The sequence below is a fragment of the Gopherus flavomarginatus genome, chromosome 2, assembly GCF_025201925.1.
Source record: "Gopherus flavomarginatus isolate rGopFla2 chromosome 2, rGopFla2.mat.asm, whole genome shotgun sequence".
NCBI lineage: Eukaryota > Metazoa > Chordata > Testudines > Testudinidae > Gopherus > Gopherus flavomarginatus.
In genome coordinates, this window is record NC_066618.1 from 112,852,922 (window position 1) to 112,867,845 (window position 14,924).

At 44.4% G+C, this 14,924-nt stretch overlaps 1 protein-coding gene and 1 long non-coding RNA gene across 6 annotated transcripts in view; both read right to left on the reverse strand.

The window, feature by feature from the left end:
* Window positions 1-14,924, reverse strand: part of LOC127043770 (uncharacterized) — a 421,859-nt gene that overhangs the window by 194,032 nt on the left and 212,903 nt on the right. The gene's annotated exons all lie outside the window — the stretch shown is intronic.
* GALNT1 (polypeptide N-acetylgalactosaminyltransferase 1) overlaps window positions 10,054-14,924 on the reverse strand; it is a 206,742-nt gene continuing 201,871 nt past the window's right edge. For all 5 annotated transcript variants that reach the window (XM_050937728.1, XM_050937730.1, XM_050937729.1 and 2 more), the window contains one exon: window positions 10,054-11,701. In XM_050937728.1, the coding sequence (XP_050793685.1) occupies window positions 11,555-11,701 (147 nt within the window). In that variant the 3' untranslated portion in view covers window positions 10,054-11,554. The remainder of the gene's footprint in view (window positions 11,702-14,924) is intronic.

The following is a 14,924-nucleotide window of genomic DNA, read 5'->3' on the forward strand; positions in this document are numbered from 1 at the left end:
CATGGTGTCCATGCATGGGTATAGGTGCATAACATGACCTGTGCCGTACTGAGACTACAACCAGCCTCTTAAGACTCTGGGTGAAGAGGGTATATCAGAAGGAAGAAAGTTGTACAGGAAAAAAGAGCTCTCGTACACAAACACTGTTTGTTATGCTGAGGATTTTATTGATTTTGAGGGAAATGTTTCTAGTTTTTTTTGGAAGCTTCTGCTACAGACTTTTTTCCCTCTGCTCGGATAATAGTCCTTTCTTGGATATGCTTGGGGTTGATAGAAACAAATGGATTGCTATGCTCGCATTGACCGCAAGGCCTCTCTGCGATCTCAGCTACTCATTTCTTTATATCCCTTCAGGATGAGTGATTGCTATTCACGGTTGTAATATGGCTTCCTTATAGTCACCAAGTTAGAATCCACTAAATTTGCATCACAGATCACATCAACAGTTGACCAAGACAAAACCCAAGATGTCTTAACCCAGGGTCTCAAAACACGTGGCCTGCAGGCCACATGCAGCCTGAAAGCTTAATTTCTGCAGCCTGTGAGCTCCTCACGGCTCCCCCCCCCCAGCATTTACCCTTGAGCAGCTCCGGCCCAGGGCACACCGGGGGCAGGGCAGGCTCGCTCCCTGCCTGCCTGCCCTGCCCCTGTGCTGCTCCAGGCACCACCCCCAGCAGCTCCCATTGGCCGTGGTTTCCCATTGCCGGCCAATGGAAGATGCCTGGGGCGGTGCCTGAAGCAACAGCAACACACACAACCCTGTGCCCTTGCTCCCCCATGTTCCAGCCGCTTCCTGAAGCGGCACAGGGGCAGAGCAAGTGGGCAGGCAGCCTGCCCTGCCCCCAGTGTGCTCTGGGCCAGAGTCCGCCCCCCCGAACCTCTTCTGAAGTCCAACCCCCTGCCCTAAGGCCCCTGCTGCACCCCAACCCCCTGCCGTACCCATCCCTCCTGCACCCCACACCTCCCTGGGGGCACGGAGGGGGTGGAGTTGGGGTGGGGATTTTGGGGAAAGGGTTGGAATGGGGGCAGGGAAGGGGTGGGAAAAGGCAAGGACTCATAGGGGGTGGAGTGGGGGCAGGGCCGAGGGCAGCTGGGGGAGGGGGTGTCAGTAATGCGGCCCTTGGACCAATGTACTAGTCCTCATGTGGCTCCCGTGGTCATTTGAATTTAAGACCCCCGTCTTAACCCTAGCAAGGATCACACACTTAGACAATGACTCGTATGTGCCACAAAGTCGGCATTCTCATACTAAATACATTAAAAAACCTTCAGTTTGAGTGGCTACAGCTGAGGCTTTGAAATTACTGTGCGTCACTACTCTGTGGGGTTCTTTGGAGGAAAAGTTCCCTTCTGAAGGTATGACTGTAATGGGAGATATCGCTGCATCAACCATAGGCTCCCAACATGTATGAAAATTCTTTTACATTTTAGTTTAAACATTTGATTTAGGCAACAATGTGAACCCAGGTATCTAATAATGCTTCAAAGGGAAAGTATTTTATTTGATTTTCTTACAAGTCACTGACGGAAAACCCTGTCCTGGAAAAGTCCTGTAGGTGGTACTTCTTCCTCTGATTGTTTACTGGGGGAGGGAAAGGGGAGAGAGGGAGAAGTAAACTATCCTTTCTGGAAGGGGGACCACACAACAGGGGAGGGGTACTGAAAGGCTGCCAGCTTGTTCCCCCACACTAGCTAGCACCCAAATATGTACTGTAGGAGCAACCTATTTTATCATTCAGGGCTTTACTCAGTAATCAGGATCATTTTGAAAATGGGAAGGGATGTCTCACTTCTCTGTAACCCCATGATGGTGCAGCTTTGTGGGAATGAAATCCTCAGTTTGCATCACAGACGGCCTGAAGTGCTCCTAAAGCTTTAGTGTGAAGTGGGGAAGGTGGAAAAAGAGAGATTCTTTCCCACCTATCAGAATCTGAGCCCCTTTTCCTGCCAAAGCAAGGATTTATGGCTGATAATCAGAGGACACAATTCCCATTTTGATACTTCCTGAAATTGAAGCAACTTTCCCCAGCAGAATGAAGGTCCTTGTGTTGAGAGCCAGACAGGCACAATTCCCAGCAGGCTGCAGCCTGAGGCAGGGCTGCACAGGAGGAACTGGCTTCTCTGCAGGGTGGGGGAGAGGTGGTGAGTATGATGCAGAGCACTGCATGAGTCTGTTAGGAGACAAGCCCCAGCAAATGCTCTCTCAGGGAGAGAAGGCAAAAAGAGAAGAGGTTTAAGCCCTGAAGAGAAAGTTACTCACCTTGCAGTAACAGGTTCTTAGAGATATGTGTCCCTGTGGGTGCTCCACTGTAGGTGACGGTGCGTCCCAGCGCTGTTGATCGGAGATTTTCGGTAGCAGTGCCTGATCGGGACGCACACACTCAGTTGGTATCTTCCGTCTCATTGGAATCTTCCTGAGCATGTGCGTCCCGCACCCTCCTCAGTTCCTTCTCTACCGTGGAGAAATCATACTAAATACTCCAAAGTAGAGGGGAAGAGGGCGGGGAGTGGAGCACCCACAAGGACACATCTCAAAGAACCTCAGTTACTGCAAGGTGAGTAACTTTCTCTTCTTCGAGTGCCGCCCCTGTGGGTGCTCCACTGTAGGTGAATGTGAAGCAGTTGGTGGGATTTTGGAGTTGTGTGAGGAACAAAGGTAGAAAGAACCATATGGCCGACTATGGTGTCTGCTGTAGTATCCCATGCGATAGCATAATGTTTGGCAAATATGTGGTCAAATGTCCACATGGCCACCATGCATACGTCTGTAACAAGTATGCTGTGGAGGAAGACAATGGATGTTGACATTGCTCTAGTAAAATGAGTCCTAACACCCTCTGGTGGTTGAATATTCTGGGTCTGATAGCAAGATCTGATGCAGGTGGAGATCCACTTGGAGAGTCTTTGCTTAGAGATAGCATCACCCTTTGATCTCTTGGTAGTAAAAACAAAAGCCTAGGGGATTCACGAAATAGTTTAGCTCTGTCTAGAATGCATGAGCCTGTCGAATATCGAGGATATGTGATGCAGCTTCCTGTGGAGTCATGTGAGGGTTGGGACGGAATACATGTAAGTGTATTGACTGGTTAAGGTGGAAGGTAGATACCACCTTGGAGAGGAATTTGAGCCAGGTTTGTAGGGTAAGCTTGTGTTTAGAGAAAATGGTGTAGGGAGGGTAGGCCATCAGGACGCTTATTTCACCAACCCTTCTTGTTGACATTATGGCAACCAAGAAAGCCACTTTCCTGGACATGCGGAGCAGGGATGAAGTGGCCAGAGGCTCGAAAAGAGGTTTCATAAGAGCGCAGAGAACTAGGTTGAGACTCCAGGAGGCTAGTAGTGAATGAATCACAGTGTAGAGGTTTTGCAGGCCCGTGAGCAAGCATTTCATGGTGGGACATGTGAAAAGCTGTCCAGAGTGTCATGGAAGGTGGTAAGGGCTGCAAGACGTACTGTGATAAAACTGAGTGAAAACGTGTCCTGTTTTAGTTTGAAAAGATGGTCTAAGATGTCAGGGAGGGTTGCAGTTTGGGGTATTAAGCATCTGTGGAAGCACCAGATGGAGATGCATTTCCACTTTTGCAGGTAAGTCTTAGGAGTGGAGTCCCTTCTACTGTGGAGGAGGACTTGTCGGACCTGTTCTGAGCAGGCTAATTCGTGGGATTGAAACCTTGAAAGAAAAAGCACCGTCAGATGGAGTTTCCAGAGGTGTAGATGAAGAAGCTGACCATAGTTCTGGGAGAAGAGATTTGGTCTGTCGGGGAGAGTACGGGTAGGATGGATTGACATGCGTAGCAGGTAAAGATACCATGTCTGCCTGGGCCAAGCTGGGGCAAAAAGTATGACCCGGGCCTTGTCCTCTGTGATGTTGTGTAGAACCCTGTGTAGGAGTGGAATCAGTGGAAAAGCGTACATGAAGGAGTTGTTCCAAGGAATGAGGTGTGTTTCCAAGTCCTGTTCTGGAGCAAGTTTTCAGTTTGAGTGGCAAACAGGTCTATCAATGGAGTGCTCCAGTGGGAGGACAGCTGTTGAGGTACTGATGGATATAATTCCCATTCGTGTTTCTCAGAGAACTGTCTGCTGAGCGTGTCGGCGGTAGTGTTGTGACACGTGGGCAGGTAGGAAGTGGTGACTTTTATGTGATGATGTATGCACCAATTCCATAGTTTAATGGCCGTTGTGCATAGGGAGTGAGATTGTGCTCCTCCCTGCCTGACAGCTCCGAGTTCTAGGAGATTGATGTGTGGATTAATAGGGACCAGCGGCCCCGTGCCTCGTGGTTGCCTAAGTGCGCTCCGCAATCTATCTGGGAAGCGACCATGGTTAACATGAGTACTGAGGAGTGTGGATGGAAGGGAACGTCCATGCATAGGTTCTCTGGTTCTGTCTACCAATGCAGGGAGGCCAATATGTTCGGTGGCTGAGTCAGTGTTATGCAGAAAACTATGTCTGCTGGGTTGGATGAATGTATATATGGAAATAGGCATCTTGTAGGGTGAGAGCTGTGAACCAGTCCCCTTGTGCAGTGTGGGTATTATTGTGCCCAATGTGACCATCTTGAATTTTTGCACCTGTACAAGCATGTTCAGTTGACGCAGATCCAATGTAGGTCTCGATCCCCCGCCTTTCTTTTGGGAGTAGAATCCTTTTCTCTGATGTTTCATCAGCACATGTTTGACTGCATCTAGGTAGAGAAGATGAGCCACCTCCACGCAGAGAAGGTGCTTGTGAGAGTCCCCCCTAAGAGGGACAGAGAAGGAGAAAGGATAGGCAGGGAAAATAGGAAAGGGATGGAGTAACCTGACTGAGCTATTTCCAGGACCCAACAGTCCTGCATGATCTGTTGCCAGACATGGTGGAAAGTCTGGAGGCGGTAGCCAAATGGGCAAATAGGCGGTGGAGTCAAGGGGTGGTTGCATGTACCTCCAACCAGCACTTCAAAATTGTTTGTTACTCAATGGTGGGAAGTAGTTGGTTGTGCCTGGGTTTGCCTGCATCTAAGAGGTCTGTTGCGGTTTTTACCAGTGTCATACGGTGTAGTCTGGGGTTTGTGATATTGTTCTGCGCTGGGCGTTTGGTAAGGTTGATACCCTTGTCTCCTGGGGAGGGACGGGTAAGTGCTCAATGTGCAGAAAGTGGCTCTAGAGTCTTTCATAGTGTGAAAGATTTCATATTGGGTTGGTTTGTGGGAAAAGAGGTTATCTTTGTCAAAGGAGAGACTCTCCACTTTGGACTGCAAATCTTTGGGGATATCGGATGCCGAGAGCCAAGAAGACCAGCACATCACCACTGCAGTGGTGCGGGCTGCTGGATCAGACATATCCAGGGATGCTTATAGTGCCATGCTAGACACCAAATTGACCTTCGACGAGGACTAACTGGAAGTCTGCTCTCTTGTCCTTCTGTATATGGGAGGCAAATCAAAGAGCTTGTTGTAGTTGTCATGGTCATAGCTTGCAAGGAGGGTAGAATAAATTTGCAATTCTAAATTGCAAAGTAGAGGAGTATAAACCTTGCGGTCCAGGAGGTCAAAACGTTTGAGGTCCTTGTCCTGCAGAGTGGGCCAGTAGCGTGGCTGCTTTGTTCTGGGTGTTGCTGCATCAACCACAATAGAATTGGGTTGTGGGTGGGAAAATAAGAAATCAATGTCCCTTGCAGGCACGTAGTATTTATGTTGAGCTTTCCTGCATGTTGGTGAATGGAGGCGGGGTCTGTGAGAGAGTACCAGCTGGTTCTAGGAGAGCTCTCTCTATGGGTAGTGCTATCTTTGAAGGTGCAGAGGGTTGGAGGATTTTGAGAAGCCTATGTTGTGTCTCCTGGACTTCCTCCACTGGGATGTCCTGAGTTCGTGGAATTTCATAAAGCTGTCCATGTTTTGTGGATGTGGAGGCATAAGGGCGACTTCTGTGCCTGATGGCGAGGCAGGAGCAAGTAAAATAGGGAAGGAGTCATAGCCCACGTCTTCAGGAGCTCTAGATGTTAATAGAGCTGGGGATATAGGCATAGGATGAGTTTGTGGTCTGGTAGAAGGAGCACAAGGAGAAGCAGTGGCAGGAGCCGACCATGGGTACCACTGAGGCCAGGACATTGGGTAGGAAAAAAAATGGGTCCTAGCCGCTGGGGAACAAAGTAGGGAAACTGAGGCTGATTCTTATGATGCCCCATGTCTTGGGGTATATATGGCTCTGGGGTGGGGGGGAGACTCAGGCAGGGAGAATCCTGCCTGCTGCTGCGTGCCGTTCTCAGTATCAGTGAAAGTATCCAGGTCACATGGGGAGAGCTGCTGCTGTTCAGACAACGAGTGCTCCCTGTCCCGAAGCGGAGAGTCAGGCCTAGGGGCCACAGAGATATCCTGCTGATGCAGGAATTGTTGCTGCTCCGTAGGCTGGTGTACTGCAGAGCATGAAGTCTGAGCGGCAGCCAGGAGTGATTTTAGTTTCACCTTGGCAGGAGCCCAGAGCTGTTTGAGAGAGCCTCGCAGAGGGTCTGAATCTGCTGGGGGTAGCAGGCAGGCTCAGTGCCAGAGGTGGAACTCATTGGCACTGGGTCCATTGTCAGTGCCGGAGAAACCGGTGCCGAGGAGAGCTTCCTCCTGCGGGAACTCAGGTCCCTGCTTTAGAGCCCCGTGAAAGTTGCTTGTAAAGTGCAGGGGCGGTCAGAGTTGCCTGCTCTCGGCGCTGACAGCACCAAGGGTAAAGACTCTGCAGGAAATCAATTACCCTCTTGAGCATCTCTGAGAGGAGACATTAGGGCTTCCTGCCTCTTCACATGAGAGGGTGAAGCCGGGCTCCCTGTCGGTTCTGACCTGGCAGGGGAGTGTGAGGGAGCGGGTTTACTGCCCTGCTCCATAGGTAGCTGTAATGCTTCTTGCCTCTGCTCCAGAGAGGGTGAAGCCATGCTCCCAGTCAGTTCTGCCTTGGCAGGGGAGCATGAGGGAGAGGGTTTGCCATTACCTGTCTCCAGAGGCGGCTGCAGGGATTTCTGCATGAGAAGCAGCTTCAGCAGCTGGTCCCTGTCAGGATGAGCCCTGGTTTTGAGGCTCGTGCAGTGGACATACTTGGCAGGGACATGTGTCTCGCCAAGGCACTTCACACAGCATGAGTGCCCATTGGACATTGGCATAAAGTCCTGACAGGAAGTACATTCCTTGAATCCTGAAGCCCCTGGCATTATTGAACTAGTAATGCCAGGGGAGAGAGTCTCAGTGGGAGACAAACCTGAGGAAAAAAAAATTTTTTTTTTAAACTAAGTAACTATTCTAAAGGAAGGGAAACAACTAGGATATTACTAACTAACTATTTCTATGTAATTGTTTCATTCAAAAACCAGGGAAGAGGATCAGCACTGCTCCAAGTCCTGTCTTCGGCCAAGGGCGGTTGAGAAGGAACTGAGGAGGGTGCGGGACACATGTGCTAAGGAAGATTCCAATGAGACGGGAGATACCAACTGAGTGTGTGCGTCCCGACCAGGCACTGCTACCGAAAATCTTCGATCAACAGCGCCGGGATGCACCGTCACCTACAGTGGAGCACCCACAGGGACAGCACTCGAAGAAGAACTACTTGTTCATTTAAAAAACTAATTGCTGCCTTGTGAAGGACACTTGCTTTTCTGTTTTGGGGACCTGGAGTCTCTGGGGTTTGCAGGACTTATCTCTGAGTATCATAGGGGGGAGAAAGGAGCTGAGGAGGAGCCCTACCATCTTTTCTCAAGGAGCTGAGGAACCACTTCAGGATCTATGAGAACAGGGGGAGGGAAAGTTAGTCCTTTCAGGTTTTTAACCCCCCCCCCCCCCCCCGCAGCCCAGGTCCGCTGCGAGACTTAGCTTCCTTCTCATCCTTGCTCTCTCCTGGAAAGCTCATAAATTCCTAATCAGGTTTTCTGTGCTAGAGTCTCAGTTCCATGGGAAATGGAGGCTCGGGGGTACTCATGTAAGTCTGACTCTGAGCCTTGTACCTATCCAGTGCAAGGGTCAGCTGTTTGGGAAAAGGTGGGGCATAATTCACTCTCTACAGAGCTGTTTCACATAGGGAACACCTCCTAGATTTAAGCCAAGTGTTTAGAGGACGGCTCTTCCAAGTCTGAGTGGGGCAGTGGACTCTGGCAGGGGAGAATGAGTAGTAAGATAAGTCACAACTGCACAAAAATAAAGGTTTTAAAAACAAAATGGTTGCAAGAAACTGAAGCGCCAACTTGTTCCGCTACCAGAAACAGAAGATTTGATGGACTGAGCTGAAGGGTGGAGCTTAAGCCCTGGAGCCTCCAGCAACAACACTGGACTGCCTCCAAATTGCAGTGGTGGGGGGCATTAACCCATTAGTAATGAATGAAACTGTGCAACAGAACGACAAGTCAGATACCATTTTAACTCATTCTCTCCAAAGATGAATTACTCACATTTCCTCCTAATTCAGCTTTTCTCCTTACATTCCTGTTCCATGGATGCTGAATGGGGGCAGCTTGATTCTTTTTCAGCATCAGATCTGAGCGGAGAGGAGCCTGCAACTGAAGCAAACTTTTTTTTTTGGGGGGGGGGGAGAGGAAGAGAAGATATTTACTGGAAACCAAGTAATGTTCGATAGTAGAGCAGAGCACTTAGTCACACAGCAAGATAGTCTGTGCTGTGAAGAGAGAAAAATATTGTGCTTGTTTGCAGAGTAAGAAAACTGACCAGGCAAGATAAGATGTAATCAACTTACTCTGCAGCAAGGGGAAATTTAGGTTAGATAGTAGGAAAAAACTTTCTAACTATAAGGATAGGATTACTTATGGAAGTTATAGAATTCCTGTCATTGGAGATTTATAACAGGTTGGACAAACATCTTTCAGGGATGGTCTAGGTATACATGGTCCTGCCTCAGCACAGAAGGATGGACTAGATGACCTCTTGAGGTCCTTTTCAACCCTACAATTCTATAACTTCTGTAAATACAGAGATGATGAAAAATCCAATTGAAGGAGGAGACGTGGAAGTTAAGAGACCAATGCAGTGAAGCTGGGGTGGGGGTTAATTCAATGTGGTCACTTGGCTGAAAGAAGCTGAAGATAATGTAATATTATTCCTGTCAGAGACAGGAGCACTCAAGACTGTCTTTATGTCTCCTCGGGGAGGAAAAGCTTCTGGAGTTTGGGAAGGCATAGGGGTGGAGCGAATGAGGCTATTTACATATGGAGTGCTTTGAAAACTGTCTCCATAACTGCTGGATAAAAGTTTATGGAGAACTGTCTGCCTGACTGGATCCAAAAATAAATCTGTCTTATTTGGATACCATGAGCTATTTGAACTGCACATTATAACATTTTTATTGTCAAATTTTTCGAAGTTTGGGAAATTGTTTCTGGGCTAAATGATTTCAACAGACCAGGACTGCAGGAAAAATAAACACGCCCTAAAGATTATCAGACCAGTAAGAACAAAGGAAGAAGCTGGCAATTGCAGGAGTGGTTGGTTATGTATTAAAAGGATAATATGTAGAACCAGAAGACAATAGTTTCTAAATTAGGAGCTTGAGAAAGGCTTAAAGGTCAGAGAGGATCCAAAGAATTCCTAGAAAGGACGACAACCAAATATAAAAAAGGATTACTTTACCACCCTCATACCCTCTTCATGTGTCAATTTGCCTCAGTGCCCAATTTGCCAATTATCCCACAACTATCTGTAGGCTTCTTCTTAGTCATTCCTTCATATTGAATATTTACATTGACATAATGCACCAAAGCCATAACCTTCACAATTAAAATCCCTCCTTGCCATTTGAGCAACACCAATAAAAACAATGAAATATTTTTACATATAATAATTTTCTCTCATCATGATGTGCATTATATTTTGTGGTGTAACTGCATAATATTGCTCCCTGTTCAGTTTAATCCTGTCTGTAATTAGATCACAAGCTTTTCAAGGCAGAGGCCATGGTCATTTACTGTAAGGTGCATAAGAGAACTCTCGGGAATGGTTGCAAAAAAAGAAAAAAAAATAGATTTCTTTGTTTAAAGTACTGTATAAATAGCAGACCTACAGTGTCTGCAACAGTAGACAACAGCTACAACATCTTTTGCTTTAGTCTAAATTTAATTTGATTCACAGAACAATTGGCCAAACAATGACATTTATTGTACAAAATATCCTCTCCATTATATTAATTTTTTTCCCATTAAAAAAAACCTCACTGAGTACTCAGCATTTTGTGGCTTGTTTTCAAGACTGGGTTAGTCCAGAAAGATTCAACTTAAAAGAAATAAAGCAATTCAATTCAGAAGTGCAAGGTAGTGTAATCTACACAGTCATACTGCTTTTGGCTATGTTAACTTTAAAAACCATGCCAATTTAACATTTTTTCTTCAGTTTTTATTAGAAAAAAGCAGCAGATCAACATTACAATTCAATAATCTAATCTAAGTATGCACTTGACAATTAAGCACATCTGAGTATGAAGTGAAAAAATTTTCAGAAAACCTTCAGCTATGCCAATCTCCTGTCACCAAAATAATAAATCATTTTGCAGGCTTTCTGATGAGTGGAAATCAAACAAAGAACAAAATATTTATTGCTGTGAAAACAAATCTGTAGTACAGTAGTATGAGTTTTGGGCACTAAGCATCATCAGTCAAGTTAACTTAAGTTCAAAATGCACTAAAATCCTTTGTTTGGCCATGAAATTCTACAAGCTGGCAACCCAAGTACAACTGAAACAGTAGGTCTGGACAAAAGTTAGACAGTATGTTAAACCTCCAGTTTTCAGACAGTAATAAAGATACATTACAATTCCAACAGCTCACAAACCAAATTAAAAACAAGAAGGGAGCTGACATTCAAAGAGCCAAATTTTTGTTCTTAAGCTCATTTAGTTTGTGCTCAAAATAATTTCAGACCAACCATGAAAAAAATCCATGAACTATCACACAACTGAAAACAGAAAGAATTGCTTGACGTGGTTATTCTTCTCACTGAGGTATAAAATCTACATATAAATCTGATATTTTACTATAACAAATTGTACTTTTTGTAGTTCTGATTTCTTTTCCTTTAAACCCTGTTTTACATGTTTCTTGCTGTAAAAATCTTATTTCATGATACTGAATGTGGTCTCCAGCTCTCTGTTCCATTTATTTTTGTAACTATATTTAATATACTGGTTACCAGTGACAACCAGGAAAAAAATTCTTGGAAGTCTCTTCATTACAACAGCACTTTCAGCTGAGGTTACTGATGTGCAAGCAAACTACAACGATATGCAGCTCTCCAGAGAGCGTATTTCAATGATTATGTTTCCATTGTCCAAATGTTCTCTAGAATGATTCTTTGATGAAAGAGACTCTCTTCAATCTTGTAAACATCAGCGTGCGCAGTTTCTCTAGTATGTATATAGTTTCACGTCCTTATACAGGAAGGCTGGTTCACAGCTACTGAAAAGCTAGAAGAGTCAAAGTTCTAATATCTGATGAACCTTGCATCCTGCAGAGGAGAAATTTTTTTTTTTTTGCGCTACTTAAGGACACAGCCAAAATATTTGCCGAGGTAGCCCAGTCAATCTTTTTCTTTTTTTAAAACCTCTCAGAACATTTCTGGAAGGGTGACGTTACGAAGTAGCCACTGCTGAGAACGGCTGCCATTGCAGTCTCTAATGCTGGGTACCTGGCTGTCTTCTTCGGTGGCTTTATCCAGGCACTGGTTACTGTTCACATGCAACAGGGTTAATTTCTTTGAAAAAGAAAAATAAACAAATAAGATTTTACAGAAAGAGGCAAGGCACAAAATATATCAAATCTCATTCTTTTGTTTCTAAAAAGCATTTTGTGCTAAACATAACAGTACAATTCATATAAGGTGTATTTAAAGACTACCATTGAAACATTTAACATTCAGTAAAATACACTGCATTTAAAGGCAAAAAATTAAGAATCTTGCAACTTACCTCACTAAGAGATACTACTGAGTTAGATGGAATTTTGAGATATTATGTGTATTATGTTACTACCCAGAGGCCCCAACTAAGATCAGGCCCCATTGTGTTAGGCAACACAGTGACATAAGTAGAGAATCCCTGCAGCAAAAACCCTAATCTAAATGCACAAAGATGAAAACAATGGGAGAAACGAACGTTATCCTCACCATTATATACACCTGAAAGAGTTACCTGAAGCTACATATGAAATGAGTGTTAAGGCTGAGAACGTAACCCAAATCTGCTATGTTCCATTCCAGTGCTTAAACCACACCATCCTTCTTCAATTTTATTTACTCTTCCTCTTTAAGCACTTGCATAGCACTCTTTCAGAAAATAATCTACATGTTCTCTTAAGATTACGTGTAGCTTAATCTTTTTTTATTTCCACAATGATCACTTAGAATATCTACCAGGAATTGCATTTCTGATTGCTGTGGGACCAAATATCTCTCTGCTCTCACACTGTTCCACCATGTTGACTTCTGAGATCCCATGCCTTTAATATAATCAACAGGAACAAAGAAACCATTTGGGAAACAAAAAAAAACAATGGCAGAAATTGAAGCTATAGGCACAGTATTGTCAGGATAGATGGAAGTTATGAAGCAGCTTACCAGTAGCTGTAAGGTATTAATCAAAAGGAAAAAGGTCCATTTGAAAAGAAACTGGTCACTACTGGTTTTCTATATGAAATGGGACAATTTTCTGCAACTTAGTAAAGACCTTTATCAGACAATAATTAAGGTTACTTACCTGTAACCAACTTTCTTCAAGATGGACTCTGCATATTCATACTTCCGTGAAGTGCACTGACTGGTACACCGAAAGTGTAGTCTTCTACTAGCAGAACCTAATCAAAAGCTCATGCACCTCTTTGCCCTTGCCCTGAGTCTCTGCCAATGTTCTGAGGGCATGGCTATAAAAGGAGGTGCAGTAGTGGTTATCACCTTGGTTCCCTCCACAGCTAATGCCAAGCCACTAGATGATAGGACTCCACAAAAGGGGGGAAGAAGGGCAGGGCGTGTGAACAAGCAGAGTCCATATTGAAGAACCTCTGTTACAACTAACTTCAGGTGTTCGCTGCATAGTCCCAATCTTGGGATAGTTTAGTCAGTAGTACACATATTAAACCAGATGGTGGGTAAGAAGTTCAAAGTAAATGAGGACTGAAGAGCTGATCTACCAAACTGTGCCTCTGATGTGGTTGCACTATCTAACAAATAATGGTTTGTAAGCATGTATAGTACTTCACATGGCCGCTCTTCACATTTCTATTACCAGAACATGTTTCAAACATGCTGCTGAGGCCACTATCGCTCTAGCAGTGTGTGCTCTCAGGGGAGCTGGGGGAGATTGTGATGCTGTTTTATAAAACTTTCTATTACTGTATTCACTGCCTAACCCATTAGATAATGTTTGTGCGGAAATAGGATTCCTTTTATAGTTACCAGTATATGAGAAAATTCGCACGAAGAGCTAAAATCCTTAGTCCAATCCAGATAAAACAACAAAATCCTTTATGCATCCAAACAATGTTGCTCCGTTTACCCTTATTTGAATGCGATCTGGGGGAAAAAAACACTGGTAGAGTAAGGGACTAATTGACAAACTCCTTAATGATTTTTGCTATGAAACTTGGATGTGAATAAAGAATTACCTTGCTCTTATAAAAACTTGTAAATGGAGGGTCAGTTAGTAAGGCATGAAATTCACTAATCCTCCTGGCTAACAGTATTGCTATAATAAAAGCAGCTTAAATTGATAGATGAAATAGGGAACAAGATAAGGGCTTGAAGGTTGGAGACATAAGCCATGATAGTATTGCAACAGGATATCTTACCGGGGGATAAAAGTTCGGTAACCCTTTAGAAACTTATGTGAGAATACCGATTTACCATCTACTTGTATATGAATAAGTGCTATTGCAGCTAAAACGTACCCTTAGCAGCAATGCAACAGATAAACCCTTATGTTTTAAAGGTAACAATTACTCTCGTATAGATTAAATAGAGGTTGACACAGGATACATATCTCGATCAGATACTTACAGCTTGATCTTTGCATTAAATGTTAGCCACTACCGAGACTGTACACTAAAGAAAGAAAATTCTTCATACAAAATCCAGTAAAGCTTAACTGCATTTTCTGCTATTGGCTGACAAGATGATGGGGTGTTCCATATTGATTTAACTGGTTGCCATAAACCCTCCAAAAAGGGCAGAGAAGCCTGGTATGCAGAAGTATTTCCAAGTATATCAAAAATGGGGTGTGAAGTTTCCTCCAACAAAACTGAAGGTAATTTTAATGTAAAAACCTTTCTTCTGACTAACTGGAATTGAATGGCATCCTCCAGTGGTGAAGAAACTGAGGCTACTCTGTTTTTGTCTGGAGAAGATTTGCCCATAGGATCCTGATCATGATGCAAAATATTTGTCTGTGGAGGAATTTCAAATTTCTCTTCCTCATCATATAAAACATCTTGCATTAAGAGTAGGGGCTGTGTCTCCTGTTACTGGATCTGTTAGCATAGGATATGAATGTCTCAAATCCAAATGTCTAGGAGACTGGTTATTTGTGATCTATATAACTTGAATCTATGTCATGAACCCATAAAAACGTTCCTAGTTCGATGCTGGAAAAGAGGCATAACCTTAGAGAGAGGTTGGTATGGAAGGCCCAGAGCTAATCAATACAGCCAAGGAATCCAGAAAGACATTCTTTTCTTGCCAATTTGGCATGATGTCACTCAGTCAGAGATGTACCTGTAAACCAGGGAGGCACTTTCTAGTGCTGTCAATTTGATCATTCTGCTATGTCATCAGAGTTATCCATGCCTGTAATAATCCATGTCCAATGGAGTTTTCTGAGATTGTGGTTCTGGATCCAGCTCTTCCTCTGAGTGAGGATCTGAGCCCAGATCCAACAACAAAACAATTGGGGATACAACCGAGATCAATATTTGTAACATTCACATAA